Source organism: Limanda limanda, chromosome 14 (genome assembly GCF_963576545.1).
Source record: "Limanda limanda chromosome 14, fLimLim1.1, whole genome shotgun sequence".
NCBI classification, from domain to species: domain Eukaryota; kingdom Metazoa; phylum Chordata; class Actinopteri; order Pleuronectiformes; family Pleuronectidae; genus Limanda; species Limanda limanda.
The window spans coordinates 20133455-20149788 of NC_083649.1; the positions used below are offsets into that span (position 1 = coordinate 20133455).

General features: G+C 40.2%; 1 protein-coding gene and 2 long non-coding RNA genes across 3 annotated transcripts; 1 reads left to right on the forward strand and 2 right to left on the reverse strand.

Annotated features, from left to right (window-relative positions):
• Nucleotides 1-386: 386 nt before the first annotated feature.
• On the reverse strand, nt 387-2441 carry flrt1a (fibronectin leucine rich transmembrane protein 1a). Its single transcript, XM_061085563.1, has one exon. The coding sequence runs from the start codon at nt 2439-2441 to the stop codon at nt 387-389; it is 2055 nt and encodes a 684-aa protein (XP_060941546.1).
• Nucleotides 2442-9299: 6858 nt separating this feature from the next.
• Nucleotides 9300-12141, forward strand: LOC133019193 (uncharacterized). Its single transcript, XR_009682866.1, has 4 exons — nt 9300-9913; nt 10335-10517; nt 11578-11736; nt 11935-12141. It is a non-coding gene; the product is annotated as an uncharacterized LOC133019193 (long non-coding RNA).
• A 1349-nt stretch (nt 12142-13490) lies between these two features.
• LOC133019192 (uncharacterized) lies at nt 13491-16334 on the reverse strand. Its single transcript, XR_009682865.1, has 4 exons — nt 15716-16334; nt 15112-15294; nt 13896-14054; nt 13491-13697 (listed from the first exon to the last, which is right to left on the reverse strand). It is a non-coding gene; the product is annotated as an uncharacterized LOC133019192 (long non-coding RNA).

A 16334-nucleotide genomic window follows, 5' to 3' on the forward strand; every position in this document is an offset into this window, starting at 1 on the left:
TGTGGATCCCGTGTGAGGAAGAAGACTACCTGTACCTATGCTGAGTTTGACCATCCCACAGTGGATACATTCTTTGTTAACGTGTCACAGGGGAAGAGCTAAAATGAAAGGAAACACAGGCCATTACTAAGATGGTGAAGAAATGGTCAGCTGTGCATTTACACCGGGCTGCTGGCTACTGCTTCCTGCGGTGAACTGTTCCCACATGATTTCAGTTCCAGTTCCTCACATACTGTACTTTCAGAGCATTGAACAGCAGGTAGTTTTGGAATGGGTGACCAGAAGAAGAAGGCACAGAGGGGTGCTTCAGAAGTGTCCATGCGAAGGGAAATTGTGCATCTATACAGTTCACCGATAACACTGTGAACAAGATCTGGTACAGTACATCATGTGTAACAGTAGTCTATATCTGGGATTTCTCCTTCTCTATAGCCACGGTTGGTGCCATGTCCTGCATTAGAGACATGGTTTTCACCTTTGTACAGGCCAGTGCCATTGGAGGGGAATATGGTATGAACGATGTAATCCTCTCGTATGGGTTTAGGCTGCATTGGCTGGCAAGCCGCCATTGGTGTCATCTGGAATCCGGGGCCACGGATCTCCAAAATTGTGGTGTCCTTCTTGGTGCCTGATTCAATGTAATCATCATAGGTTTTGCTTTTTCGAGAGCTGTTGCGGGTGTAGTGGTCGCGGGAACACAATTTCCCAGACTTATGTCCGTACCAACAGAAGATGCCAAGGATAAGAGCCAAAGACACAATGGCAGAAGCCCCACCAATAATCCCTGCCAATGGCAATGTTGTCATTTTCTGTGAATCTTTATCCTCTTCCTCCTCCAGTGGGCTTTGGTCTGATGTTTCAGCTTTTGCGCACACCAGAGCTTCATCAGAGTCAGCATCTCCAGAAATTACCCCTTTGCTTTCTGAACTTGCAGCCAGGGGCACCATGCAGATGATGTAGCTCGAACGTGGTTGCAAAGAGGTAAGCAGGTACTCTCGACGGTCCCCCCGGACTAACGTCTCTGTGATCGATCCCATGGCATTTCCAGTGCCCTGTCGCAACCAGCTCAGCCTGAAAGAAGAGCTGGGCTGGGCCACGCTCCAGGTGACACGGACACTGTTGTGGGAGAGAGGCTTCACATTGAGGGCCAGGCTCTTCCCCACACCACTGCTGCTAAGAGTGTAGTCTAAACCAGAGTCAGGAAGCCCCAATCCAGGACGTTTAGAGCGAAGGGTGAAGAGTGAGCCCTGTGGAGGGGTGTTTGTAGTAGAGCTATCTATTCCACCTCCACCCACTCTGTCTCTGGTCCCTGCTGTCCTCAACACTTCACATTCGTCCATCTCGCTGGTCAGGTCCATCAAAGCCATGTCTCGCACTCGGTCAGGTCCATGGCAGGTGAGACCTCTGACAGTGATGGTGTTACCACGGGCATGCAGCCAGTCAAACAACCATCGCAGGTTGCAGCCACAGTGCCAAGGATTACCTCGCACCAACAGTTGACCCAAGCTGTCCAAGTCTTTGAACAGTCCCTTTGGCAGCGTGGTCAGGTTGTTTCCTGACAGGTCCAGCCTCTGTAGCCTTTGCATGCCATCCAAGGACCCACGTGGCATATGGGTGAGGGCATTTTCCTGTAGAGACAGGCGCTGAAGATGGACAGTGGGCAAGTTTACAGGTGGGGTCTGGAGAGCGTTTCGGACAAGGGATAACTCGGTCAAGTTAGAAAGACGAGAGAATGTGTCATCAGCTATACGCTGGTTTGCCAAAAGGTTCCCATCCAGGACAAGACATCTTAGTGAGGTGAGTCCTCGGAAGGCATGGGTTGGGATTGTGGAAATTCGGTTGTCATCCAAACGTAGTTCTTCCAGAGAAGCAGGCAGTCCGGAGGGGATACTAGACAGATGGTTGCGTGAAAGGAAAAGCAAGCGCAGCCGTGGGTTGTCAGCAAAGGCCTGATCTTCAATACTGACAGTGGAAATAGAGTTGTCGTCCAAGTGGAGCTTCTCTAACAAAGGCATCCGAGCTAGTGCACTCCGAGGAATAGTGCGGATGTTGTTGTCCTGCAAATGCAGTTCACGCACGGATGGTGGCAGATGTAGAGGGAATTCATCCAGTTCATTATCATAGAGGTAGACCACTCGGATAGCAAGTTGGTGCTCCAAGGAGGTGGGCAGGCCTGGGTTGTTTATGTGGTTGTTCTGAAGGTAGAGGATGGATGCAGTTGGTGGCAGTGACGGAATTGAATTCAGGCCACGATCATTGCAGTAGATGAAGTCCTCATCGCACCTGCATACAGATGGGCATATATCCCTGTCTCCAATGTATCCTTGTATCGTAGCTGTAGTGAACTGAAGCATGCCGGCATGTAGTGTCAAGCAAAGAAACAGCAGGAAGAGCCGAGCGCACAGTTTGGCCGTTCTTGCAGGTGCCATTATAGTAAACATAAGCACAGTCCCTCTTTTCCAGGTGTATGGGTAATCCTCAAATCCTCGATGTCAGCTGGAATCCTGTGACCTCCACCCTGAGAGAGAGAGAAATTACAGTCAGCACTGATGCAGAAATGAATTAGTTAACAGTCACATCAAAGATAATGAGAGTTTATTTCAGCCGGATTTTTATGAGATCATAAATATTTAACAGCTTCACACTGTACGTCATAATCTTGTGTTTCAGTAATATTTTAAACATGTGAAAAGGCTACAATAATAATGTCTGAACAGAACCTACACAGGCCTTTGATTGACTTTTAAATTTTATATTAATATCAACAGGGTCATGTAGGCATATGAATGGCCCTGTTAGGATTCCCATTACAGACAACATTCTGCCATCCACCCTAAGCCAGCAATATTTACTTTGAATAAGTCACTGTAACCCAATATTAAAGACAGTTACATATTTTGTCTCAGGGAAAAAACAGATATGGAAATGACAAATTGAATCTTACATTTAGAATTAAGCCTTGTGGTTATGAAGTCTTGAGAACACTCTCCACTTTTAAATTATTTAAGAGATCTTGAGAGGCCCCATAACTCCATTAGGAGTTGCCAGCAGATGGCTGCATTAGCCAGACAGAGATGAAGATACTTTTCATTATCAAGAAGGAACAACATGTTTTATCTCAGAGCCATAGTGTCCAAGAGTTAAATTCAAAATCAGGCCTCAGGATGAAGCTAGACACGATAAAAAAATTACATCTTCTCCATTTAGGTACATCCTATTAATAAAGAACAATAAACTTATGATGGAAATATAATCTGCGGATGTGATAACAATTTACTCATTTGTGACATTATAATTGTGCTGTGTGAATCTGCATGAGCTGTGCTTGGAATTTGAAGCCGTTCTCGTGGTATCTTGTTGTTACCGATGAATTGAGGGATGCTATTACAATAAGTACAGTATCGACTACGGAGATTTGGAAACTGGTAAATTGCAACACTGTCAGTGACAACTTAAGACCCATCACAGTCTTCAATAACCATGGCCATTAGTCAAAGCGTTAAGGCCCACACAGCAGCAAACATAGTGGGCCTGTAGTATTGATTTCCTCACAAATCCAAAGTGATCTGCCGTAGTCAGTCAGCTCTCATGCAGATTACAGGATTCCCAGGAGGGTAAACTAGACAGCATGATAATTAACCAAATGAATGACACCTCTGCTGGGAGTTGACTTTGTTGAATACATATTTGCAAACATTAATCTCTATGTACTTGTTTTTTTCTCTTTGTCTTATGCTGAACACAGAGAGTAAATCTCATTGACATTCCCCTTGCTAACTCCGACCTTACTGGCTGTCTGTAGTTTGTCAAATGCAAATAAGATAACTACTCTTACAAATGGATGACTGTATTTATTCTCCACTCAGAGGTTATGTGAGCATGTTAAAAATCAACTATTATGTTAAATTTGGCTTAATAAACTTTTTTAACCCCTAGAGGCTTAGCTCACAACAACGTGAAGATTATGGCGCGAATTCTGTGAAGCCTTTAAATATAAATATTCTAATCGATATAAAACAGGGGGGAAATGAAGGAGGTGACAAATTTATGTTATGTCATCTAAGATCCATGTAAAAATGGATTTGTCTGAGGTTGATTGAAAAGTAATACATATTTAATTCAACACATTTTGGCTGCAGCAGAATGTGTCACACAGAAATATTGAATTTTTAAAGCAGAGGAAAGTGAAATTTTCGAGAAAAGAACTATTCAAGACTAAAACTTTGAGTTCAGCTGTCGAAAAGTGACACATTTATAATACACTTCAAAGATTTTTCTGTTTCCTTCAATCAATTCAACTGATGTTCATATATTTCTACATTTATAACCCTGACAGGATAGATTAAAAGAAACCCATGCATAAAATCGTTATCAATCATACTGACAATCTGTTCAACATGATTCTGACGTATCAAGACTTCCAAATAATAGCATCATTAAGAAATTAAAATAAATCTATAATAATGCTGTTCTGAGCAATGTCACCTTTGGTCATGAATTATTTTGCGAGTTTAAGCCTCATTTTATGTTCCTTGTTAGATTTGTGTCCGTCACCATCAGCTTAAACTCCTCCCAACTCTGAAGTGACAGGAACATCTGTGTATTTCATCCCCAGCTCCACAGAATATTCACATTCTCTGTTACGTAACTACGACCCACAAATCCCTTCTCCTGCCTTCTTTCGCTTCAGTCCTCTCCACACACTGGAGTGGTGCACATTGGGGGGTGGGGGGGCCTGGAAAGTGAAATCGCTTCTAAAATTTGAGATGATATTGTTACCTTAAGCGGTTTGATAATGATTAATTTCATGACTAAGAAAGCGATAGACTTCATTCTGCTCTAAGCGTTTTTGTGTGCGTGAGTCTGACAGGCGCTAAAGAATGGATGACTTTTGAATCCCAGGAGCACTTGAACACCAGAGTATTTGGGTCAGCCCTTTAAAACCAAGAGAGCGATGTGGTATGAGATTGAAGTGGTGCATAGAGCCAGAGGGATTAATGCAGCATATTGAGCTGTGATTTCCGGATTAACAAGGTGCTACAAAGAATGGCAGACAGACGTTTCAGGATTTACTTTCCTTTTTTTTGCCTCATGGTTGTTTATTTTTCTTGCTCTGTTAAAGCATGATACAAAGGCATTAGGAGCACATGGCTGCCCTTTGTGTTTGTGCATGCAACTGTTTCTGCTTCAACAGTACTGTGTGTTTGTCAATCCATGCACGATCGAATAGCAAACATTAACCCATATGTGGACGAGCTGCAGTGTATGGTTGCCGTCTACATTTCAGTTTTCTGTAGAGGGGAGTCAAGCGGAGATGTGGGGTAATGTGTAAGCCAGACAGCCCGCCGCCTCAGGCAAAGTACCGTACACACAACAACCCCCAACCTAATACTGGAACCCAAGACTAGATCGATTTACATAAAAAAGAAAAACTGGGAGGGAGGGAGAGTGACAGAAAGCAGCTTTGAGCAAGACCTTTGAATCCCATCTCTCCCATTAAGACCCCTGCAGAGGGATAGAAGAGGCAAATCTGGAAAACCGGATTTTGGATGACCGTAGGAGCTGCTGATGTATCAGTAAATCCATTTTAGTGATGGTAGGGAAAAGATAATATTGGCCCACAGCTTATCTTACATGCCATGTCCATGGATCATATTTTAGATTTACAGATTAGACATGTGGAAAGGAGGCTGCAAAACATGATGGTTATTCAACGGTTCTAAGATGAAAAAAAAAAGGATAGAAAAGCATGGCCTCTGTGTTTTGGACGGTCAGAGAGGTTGTTAGAGTCACAAAGTAGTGGGTTTTTATTTGAGATCATGTCTTTCCAGTAATGCATGATAATCTTGAAGCTATTCAAATGTATAAAATGGAATTTAATCCCCAAAAAGCAACAAATAAGGCTCAAATGTACAAGATAAAAACAATTAAATATAGAAACATAAATATTTTACTCTGCAGTTTTCTCATTTCATTTGCAAAAATCCAGAGCTTTGTCATTACTTTAATGCAAAATAAACAGGCAACATCACAAGCACCATTCAAGTGTCTGGAATAAAGCCATCTTTATTCATCACCTGATATTTCCGACCAAAGGAGCCCTTGCACGTGTGCCTCATAATAGATTTTAATTATGAATTCTATGATTCACCAATGCAGTGAAACCTTCATCCTCATCTCTTCTTGAAAACATGTGAAAGTACCATATAGAGGCAGATTGAATAACATGTTAAAGGCTAAATAAGTAATGGATTTGCCCCCATGCTAACTCAGAGGGTTTCTAGCAATTTCCTGGCATGAAAGAGTGATTGCATTTGCACTCAGCAGTTTCTCATCTCAGCTGCTGACACAAAGACCCTGGATATGTGACGTACATAAAGATTTGTGTTTACAGATGTAAATGATATTCACGTTTTCCTAATCAAATCTTTATGAACACACCGGTGAATTTAAATGTATTTTTGTGTGATATAAAGGATTAAAATTCATCAATTACATGTATGAACAAAGCAAATTTGACAGTTTAAATATCATACCCGTGGACGTCAGATATGGATCCAAGATATTTTAATAAAAGTAGAATTGTTTAAATCGAACTTATTTGATTATGGCGATGCACTTTCAGAGACTCTGCATGTTTATCAATCGCCATATGAATATGACAGATGTGATAACTCTGGAAGTGCGGTACTCTGTAATAAAGTGATAGACAGAGTACAGCGTGTAGGGAGAGTTGCATGATTCACAGTTGGATATTCATCTTCTGGGCTTTGTTTGCTGGTGGGTGTTCAGTTCACAGGGCTGCAGACTGACTTGATATATAGCTCCCCATGTTTTATCTTTACAGCAGCGTAATGTGTTCTGTCGTGCCACCGGTCTCATTCCCTGTCGTCTCCACTGCAGCTGCTGTTGCCGCTGAATTATTTCTGTGTTTCTTCCCAGAGACGGACAGATTACAGGTAAATCCTTTCAGCATTAACAAAAGGGGACCGCGGCTCCCTGCAGCAATATGCTCCTCCATTGTGTGCGAGGTTAGAACAAATCTTACATGATGCTCATATGGGCTTTGGGAAACTTACAAAATGTGCTCAAAGTGCACTGCACTGACCCTGAGCAGTTCTGTAATCCAGCAGGTGTCCATGAGGCAACCAGATGTGACCAGATATTTATCAGCTATTATTAATTGAAATATTGTACCACTTTCCTTGTCCCACAAAGATTCTGAGTGATTAAAACCCATTTCCATGCTTTTATTTCTGTGATCCTTTGTCTCCCAAAGCAGTGAAATGAAAAAAATATATTTATTAAGGACTGTGCAGCTAAACCTAACCAAAATAGGATCTCTTCAAAATAGATTTTAAGTAATTTTGCTTACATTTAAAGGTTTGGGACCAACTAACATTCCATTAACTTTTTTTTATAATACTTCATATGTTCTTAGATGGGTTTGTAAATATACAAAATGATGTGCCTCAATAAAACAGACAATCCAGTTTAACATTGTTACTATGCTTTTACCAAGAGCTTTCTGAGATGCAGGCTCTCAAAACCTATTAATTATATTTTTTATTATATTTTACACTCATATAGTATTATTCTTAATGGTTTCAGTTTTTTATGTTAATTTATATATTTTACCATCTGCCTTCTATTACACATTTGATATTCTTTATATTAAGTTTTTATTGTAAACCACTTGGAGGAAAAGTGCTGTTTAGATAAACTGTTTTATTATAATTATTATTATTTCCAATGAACAATGAATATTTATTTTTTTAGCACCATAATTAGTTTCCAGCAAAGTAACTAAACTAAGATGTTGAAAGTGGTAAACATAACTGCTTAACGAGAGTATGTTTATATTGATTGTATTAGCACGATGAAGATAGCATTTAGCTCACATTAAAAAACGCCTTTCAGATATAAAGATACCTAAATGTCCCACAGGGTTTGTTTGCTAGTGAAAAACGCAAACTGACTGATGAGTCTCAGTATTTTAACGATGAAGCCCTTTAAGAAACAGGGTATTTGTACCTAATGGGAGATTTGCTGTTGTGTCAGACTGGTGGCTGATACATGGAGACAGCACAAGCCTGGCAGACGAGCTGGTGAATAAGCGTTAGATGTGTCAGTCTGTGTCAGTGGACTAAATACACACTTTGATCAAGTAATTTCTGTTTTTTTTTAATCATATCTTAAATCATTTGCATAATATTTTACTTTTTTTCCGAGTTGGATTAATTAATGTTGAGTTTATCCTCAAGAAGGGTCTAACTTCCCAGTTTTGAGAAAAGGCCGCGTAATCATTTTAAGTGGGGTTTATAAAGGCAAATTTATTTTCTGCCTTTAAGTCATGGAGTCAAGCTGTGGTTGTCACGCTTCAGCTAGGACTCTGATTGGATTTTTGTATTTGCGAGAAAAGGAGAGAGGGGAGGTGGGTTAGCTTAATTGGTTAAATTTGAATTCAAGCCTGACAAGTTGCAATATCAATGCAGGGCTGCGGGAGGCCCAGGCAGCTGAGTCACGAGACAACACTGTGCTCTCAGGGAGAAAATTAACCTCCCTATCAAAGATACAATGGAGGCGAAACGAACAGATAACATCAGTGGGAGTTCTCTCTGTGTTCCCGACACCTTCACAGGGCAGGCAGGTTATGTGGGGTAGCAATGTTGGAGGTCTGACGGCTATGAATTTGTGTGTGGACTGTTTCCTGTTGTAATTTACTTCATTGAACTAATAGTTCCAGAAATGTCTGTCTGTCTGTCTTTATGTCATCACACTTGGCATGTGTATTTTTAAAGGCCCAGTAGAAGTGCAGTGTCAAATTTGGTGAGATTTGAACCCACGATATTATGTTAGAGATGAATAAACTCGGAATAAACAGGTAAACAGCTCTTTGTGCAGCAGTGGTGCCGTGCAGCTTCAAGGTTCTGTGGACTGAGGTCACAGGAAGCTGCAACCAGCATCAACACAGGCCAAACAAATAGAACATTGCAAATTATAATATATAATGTGCACAATTATATAAATACAAGTATCAGCAGCTAACATTCATGTGGACACTGCCAGAACTGTGATGCTTGTTTATTATGCTGCTGGAGACCACTGGTAGTAAAGACGACATTAAATAAATGAAAGAAAGGCTCAGTGGTAACATACACGCAGTAACACACCATTTCCACCAATGCACTGAGACCACTGGATTCTGTGAATGAACTGAAATAAACAACCCAGTCTCATCAGGAAACGTTCAGTGGGAACGTTGGTCCACTTGGACAAACGTTTCCATCTCACAATCTGGCCTATCAGATTGTGAGATGGAAACGTTTGGTCCGCCCATTGTTTTGCATTGACGTGTTTTCACGTCACGTGACTCCCGAGTTCCCGTCTCCGGAAAGGAAAACATGGCGGACAGTCCTTGTTTTTTCAGATAAAAACATGATTTTGTAACTTAGTCTGGGCATAAAAATACATTCTGACACCATTTCTAGCGAGAAATGTGGTCTTTGCTTCCACAGTCTTCAGCCAGTTTGTGCTTATGATATATATTTTAATAGTTATCACGAATGTTTTTATCGTTGCTATGGTGGTTGCTATGACGCTGCCATGCACACAACGTCGTAGCGTGCTGTTTAAATCACCGTCCCTGCGTGGTGTCGTTCAGTGATTGTGTATGTTATTCATGTTAAATAATATTAATATTTGAGGCTAGATTACACCTCTAATGCGAAGGATCTTGCGAGTCTGTTCAGAGGCGGACATGAGTGTGACACCGGACCGAGATCGCGAACGGACCGGAACTGACGTGTGGCTGGCGTAAAAAAAGGTTTTGTAAACATTCTGTCCATTTAACTTAGCGCTGTCATAAACACGGACCATTTGGAAGACAACGATGTCATCTTCCTTCTGTCAGGTAAGTAGTTTATTGTTTTTAAAGATCTATTACGATCTAGGTTTACAGTCTGAGTGCTGAGACAGCGGATGCGGAGTCCGTCGATAAACACAATGGATGCATTTCTTCAGCTAATATGCCATTGTTAGCCACATGCTTCAGCCCACGGTAGCATGTGATTACCTGGGAGGTGAAAACATGGTTTTTGAAACCAGTTCAAGACGCTTAGCTCATCATTAAGGGACGCTACAATATAAATATAAACATGAATTTGATTTATGAATGCTTTAGATTAATAAGGAGTGTATTTCTCGACCATTACTCCTCAATAACAGATCAATTTGGTTTAATGTATAGTATGCAATATGACAATAATGTTTTCATGTTATGGAGTTGCGATTCATTTTATAAAACAATTGCTATGTTCTGTTTTTTAATCAAGGAGGATCCAAGTGAAGCTACAGGAGTTTCATTAACGTCAATAACTTGGACCGAACAGTTTGTTTTGCTTGATGAAGAGGAGGAAGGGCAGCCTGGAGAGAAAGAGAAGCCGGGTTGAGCCCACTTCCATCATCCACGTACCACAAGGAAGATGAGGGGGAGAAATTATCCTACCATTAAAGAGGTACTTTTAAGTTACATACCAGAAACACCATTTTATATAATGTGCCAAATATAAATTTGTATTAAATCCCCAAAGTACGCTGGCTGAAATACAAGTTAATATCACACTGAAAGAGTTTTGATCAATCATGCTTCCCTGCTGTGGTTGTTCAACTGGGAAAACAACTTTTTCCAAAGGAAGGCAAGTAAATTTAAGGAATGCATCTGCAAAGTTTTCCTCTGTTATGTATAATGATGACCCCCATCAAACATTATGTTATTAATAATATTTACACCTTTTCATTTATACTGTTTATTTCTGTCTACATGTTTGAATTTGCCTTCATTAGTTTCAGAAAAGAGCGATGATGTATCGGTCAGTGGGCGGCAGCACGAGACTCCGCAAACTAGTCTCTAAGCAAAGTAGACGAAGGCATTGAGGTTGCGGCCTGCCATCATTATTATTTTGCTTAAGGGACTGAATACGTTTCATGCTGAAATATTAGCATTTCCCTTATATCTACCAAAACAGCTTGTTTCACAGACTGCAGTTTTGTTTTGATCCGATGTGGTATGCAAATACTAGCCGTATATCTGCAATGGGTTGTTGTGCATTAACATTTGTAACTCTAATTTTGTTTCGACAGACTGTGCAAAGAATGTTGAGAACATCACTAACCAGTGCAGTGTCCGTCTACATATTTCTACATATTTTCTCTCATATAAATGTCACTGTAACCTCTTGACAACTGAAACCATAACATGAGGTCAGTGTGGCCTTGACCTTTTGACTTTAAGACAAATACACAGTTAGACAACCCGAAAACATGCAGTAATGCCTCCGGCGACTCGCTATTGCAGAGGCATTAAAATGTTAGTGTAGTAGACTGGATTTTATTGGTGTTACATTGGACATCTTGTATTGGTATACAAAAAATATATTTGGTTTCACATTTTAGATGGCATAAGCAGAGACATCAACTCAGGAAATGGATTTCTGCAGAAAAGAAAGCCTTGTATGTGTGTATATATACATACAAACGCACTTTTAAAACGTTTTGTTTTTTATCATATATTCTCAGGTAGTACTGACGCATTTATGGAGATGGGACATGAGGGCCTTGTCTGCGTGCTCAAGAGAAGATTCCACAGAGTTCAAGCTGAGCAGGCTGCAGCAGGTTTGGAGGAATCCTCCTCTGAAGAGGAAACATGGCGAAGTACTTCTCCACTGATGAAGAAATGTGAGCGCTGTGATTAAATAAAATCTGCTGCCATGCTACTGTTGCTACTGGTGGGCCCTGCTATTAGCTTGGTGTTTGGTAGCTGTTAGCTTTAGCATATTTATTTTTTAGGGACCTGTCTGACGTTTATGTTTTTTAAAAAAAATCAGAGGGAACCATCTTCATAATTTAACACTATGTTTTGTTTGTATTCTTCAGTTATTCTCAAGAGAAGCTGCCTCAGCTCCACGGTCCCTCCTGCAGCTTCCACTCCTGATGCTAACCCCCTGTTTACATCACACCATCCGGGCAGACCTGGAGTCACAGAACTTTGTCCAGAGCTGCCGTCTGAGAATTGTTGATCATATAATTTCCAGCAGATGCCTTAATGTAATGTTTGTGCACAATAAATGACATTGATCATAACATATTGGTATTTCCTTGCACTTTTACACCATGATATTGGCAGATAAGATGTTGATTACATTAAAGCAGTGAATGCTCTGCTTTAAGCAACATAAACACACAATGATCCAATGGATTTGAAGTAGAATGGGCACGTTACATTCTGTAGAGAGTACCTCAGTAACGGAAGTCAGAAAATCACTTTCTTTATCTGAGGTTCACACAGGTCTTGTTGTCTAAGTGGCAACCATATCATATTGTTTAAGATGTGTAACATCAAGCTTGTGTATCAGTGCTAAATACATCCAGTCATAAGTAAGTTCACCCTCTTGTTAACACTAAAAGTAGGTGACCCAGATGTTTCACAATGCAATCTGATAAGGTCGTATGAGAAACATTCTTAACATTAAAGAAATGAACACAGAGGATAGCAATAGATGTTTCACTTTAAATCAGTAGCTGGTAATCGGCAGACTGACTTATTCAAACACATTAATACTACAATGAATGAGGCAGGTGCTTCCTATCAGAAATCCACTATATCGTCACATTAGGTTTCTCTTGAGCTCATGGAAATGACCTTCACCTTCCACTTACTGTCACCTGAACCACACTGTTGTTTCTGTATCTACAGTCACTTAGGAAAACATATACTAGAGGGCAATGTATAAACAATAATACATCTTATTTATATAGAGCTTTTCAAGAAGTGCAAGTACTTCACTGAGGGACAGCTAATACAAGCAATATATATATCTTAAATCCCTGAGATGGGACAGCCTCTCACTTAGATGTAAACCAATTTTAGAACACATTTGCTTATACTGGAGATCTTTTAAATTAATGTCCCAGAAATGATTTCTGATAGGAAGCACCTGCCTCATTCATTGTAGTATTAATGTGTTTGAATAAGTCAGTCTGCCGATTACCAGCTACTGATTTAAAGTGAAACATCTATTGCTATCCTCTGTGTTCATTTCTTTAATGTTAAGAATGTTTCTCATACGACCTTATCAGATTGCATTGTGAAACATCTGGGTCACCTACTTTTAGTGTTAACAAGAGGGTGAACTTACTTATGACTGGATGTATTTAGCACTGATACACAAGCTTGATGTTACACATCTTAAACAATATGATATGGTTGCCACTTAGACAACAAGACCTGTGTGAACCTCAGATAAAGAAAGTGATTTTCTGACTTCCGTTACTGAGGTACTCTCTACAGAATGTAACGTGCCCATTCTACTTCAAATCCATTGGATCATTGTGTGTTTATGTTGCTTAAAGCAGAGCATTCACTGCTTTAATGTAATCAACATCTTATCTGCCAATATCATGGTGTAAAAGTGCAAGGAAATACCAATATGTTATGATCAATGTCATTTATTGTGCACAAACATTACATTAAGGCATCTGCTGGAAATTATATGATCAACAATTCTCAGACGGCAGCTCTGGACAAAGTTCTGTGACTCCAGGTCTGCCCGGATGGTGTGATGTAAACAGGGGGTTAGCATCAGGAGTGGAAGCTGCAGGAGGGACCGTGGAGCTGAGGCAGCTTCTCTTGAGAATAACTGAAGAACACAAACAAAACATAGTGTTAAATTATGAAGATGGTTCCCTCTGATTTTTTTTAAAAAACATAAACGTCAGACAGGTCCCTAAAAAATAAATATGCTAAAGCTAACAGCTACCAAACACCAAGCTAATAGCAGGGCCCACCAGTAGCAACAGTAGCATGGCAGCAGATTTTATTTAATCACAGCGCTCACATTTCTTCATCAGTGGAGAAGTACTTCGCCATGTTTCCTCTTCAGAGGAGGATTCCTCCAAACCTGCTGCAGCCTGCTCAGCTTGAACTCTGTGGAATCTTCTCTTGAGCACGCAGACAAGGCCCTCATGTCCCATCTCCATAAATGCGTCAGTACTACCTGAGAATATATGATAAAAAACAAAACGTTTTAAAAGTGCGTTTGTATGTATATATACACACATACAAGGCTTTCTTTTCTGCAGAAATCCATTTCCTGAGTTGATGTCTCTGCTTATGCCATCTAAAATGTGAAACCAAATATATTTTTTGTATACCAATACAAGATGTCCAATGTAACACCAATAAAATCCAGTCTACTACACTAACATTTTAATGCCTCTGCAATAGCGAGTCGCCGGAGGCATTACTGCATGTTTTCGGGTTGTCTAACTGTGTATTTGTCTTAAAGTCAAAAGGTCAAGGCCACACTGACCTCATGTTATGGTTTCAGTTGTCAAGAGGTTACAGTGACATTTATATGAGAGAAAATATGTAGAAATATGTAGACGGACACTGCACTGGTTAGTGATGTTCTCAACATTCTTTGCACAGTCTGTCGAAACAAAATTAGAGTTACAAATGTTAATGCACAACAACCCATTGCAGATATACGGCTAGTATTTGCATACCACATCGGATCAAAACAAAACTGCAGTCTGTGAAACAAGCTGTTTTGGTAGATATAAGGGAAATGCTAATATTTCTGCATGAAACGTATTCAGTCCCTTAAGCAAAATAATAATGATGGCAGGCCGCAACCTCAATGCCTTCGTCTACTTTGCTTAGAGACTAGTTTGCGGAGTCTCGTGCTGCCGCCCACTGACCGATACATCATCGCTCTTTTCTGAAACTAATGAAGGCAAATTCAAACATGTAGACAGAAATAAACAGTATAAATGAAAAGGTGTAAATATTATTAATAACATAATGTTTGATGGGGGTCATCATTATACATAACAGAGGAAAACTTTGCAGATGCATTCCTTAAATTTACTTGCCTTCCTTTGGAAAAAGTTTTCCCAGTTGAACAACCACAGCAGGGAAGCATGATTGATCAAAACTCTTTCAGTGTGATATTAACTTGTATTTCAGCCAGCGTACTTTGGGGATTTAATACAAATTTATATTTGGCACATTATATAAAATGGTGTTTCTGGTATGTAACTTAAAAGTACCTCTTTAATGGTAGGATAATTTCTCCCCCTCATCTTCCTTGTGGTACGTGGATGATGGAAGTGGGCTCAACCCGGCTTCTCTTTCTCTCCAGGCTGCCCTTCCTCCTCTTCATCAAGCAAAACAAACTGTTCGGTCCAAGTTATTGACGTTAATGAAACTCCTGTAGCTTCACTTGGATCCTCCTTGATTAAAAAACAGAACATAGCAATTGTTTTATAAAATGAATCGCAACTCCATAACATGAAAACATTATTGTCATATTGCATACTATACATTAAACCAAATTGATCTGTTATTGAGGAGTAATGGTCGAGAAATACACTCCTTATTAATCTAAAGCATTCATAAATCAAATTCATGTTTATATTTATATTGTAGCGTCCCTTAATGATGAGCTAAGCGTCTTGAACTGGTTTCAAAAACCATGTTTTCACCTCCCAGGTAATCACATGCTACCGTGGGCTGAAGCATGTGGCTAACAATGGCATATTAGCTGAAGAAATGCATCCATTGTGTTTATCGACGGACTCCGCATCCGCTGTCTCAGCACTCAGACTGTAAACCTAGATCGTAATAGATCTTTAAAAACAATAAACTACTTACCTGACAGAAGGAAGATGACATCGTTGTCTTCCAAATGGTCCGTGTTTATGACAGCGCTAAGTTAAATGGACAGAATGTTTACAAAACCTTTTTTTACGCCAGCCACACGTCAGTTCCGGTCCGTTCGCGATCTCGGTCCGGTGTCACACTCATGTCCGCCTCTGAACAGACTCGCAAGATCCTTCGCATTAGAGGTGTAATCTAGCCTCAAATATTAATATTATTTAACATGAATAACATACACAATCACTGAACGACACCACGCAGGGACGGTGATTTAAACAGCACGCTACGACGTTGTGTGCATGGCAGCGTCATAGCAACCACCATAGCAACGATAAAAACATTCGTGATAACTATTAAAATATATATCATAAGCACAAACTGGCTGAAGACTGTGGAAGCAAAGACCACATTTCTCGCTAGAAATGGTGTCAGAATGTATTTTTATGCCCAGACTAAGTTACAAAATCATGTTTTTATCTGAAAAAACAAGGACTGTCCGCCATGTTTTCCTTTCCGGAGACGGGAACTCGGGAGTCACGTGACGTGAAAACACGTCAATGCAAAACAATGGGCGGACCAAACGTTTCCATCTCACAATCTGATAGGCCAGATT

What these genes read in the sequence shown, in the direction of transcription:
- flrt1a (XM_061085563.1), bottom strand. Translation starts at nt 2,441, where the DNA reads ATGTTTACTATAATGGCACCTGCAAGAACGGCCAAACTGTGCGCTCGG.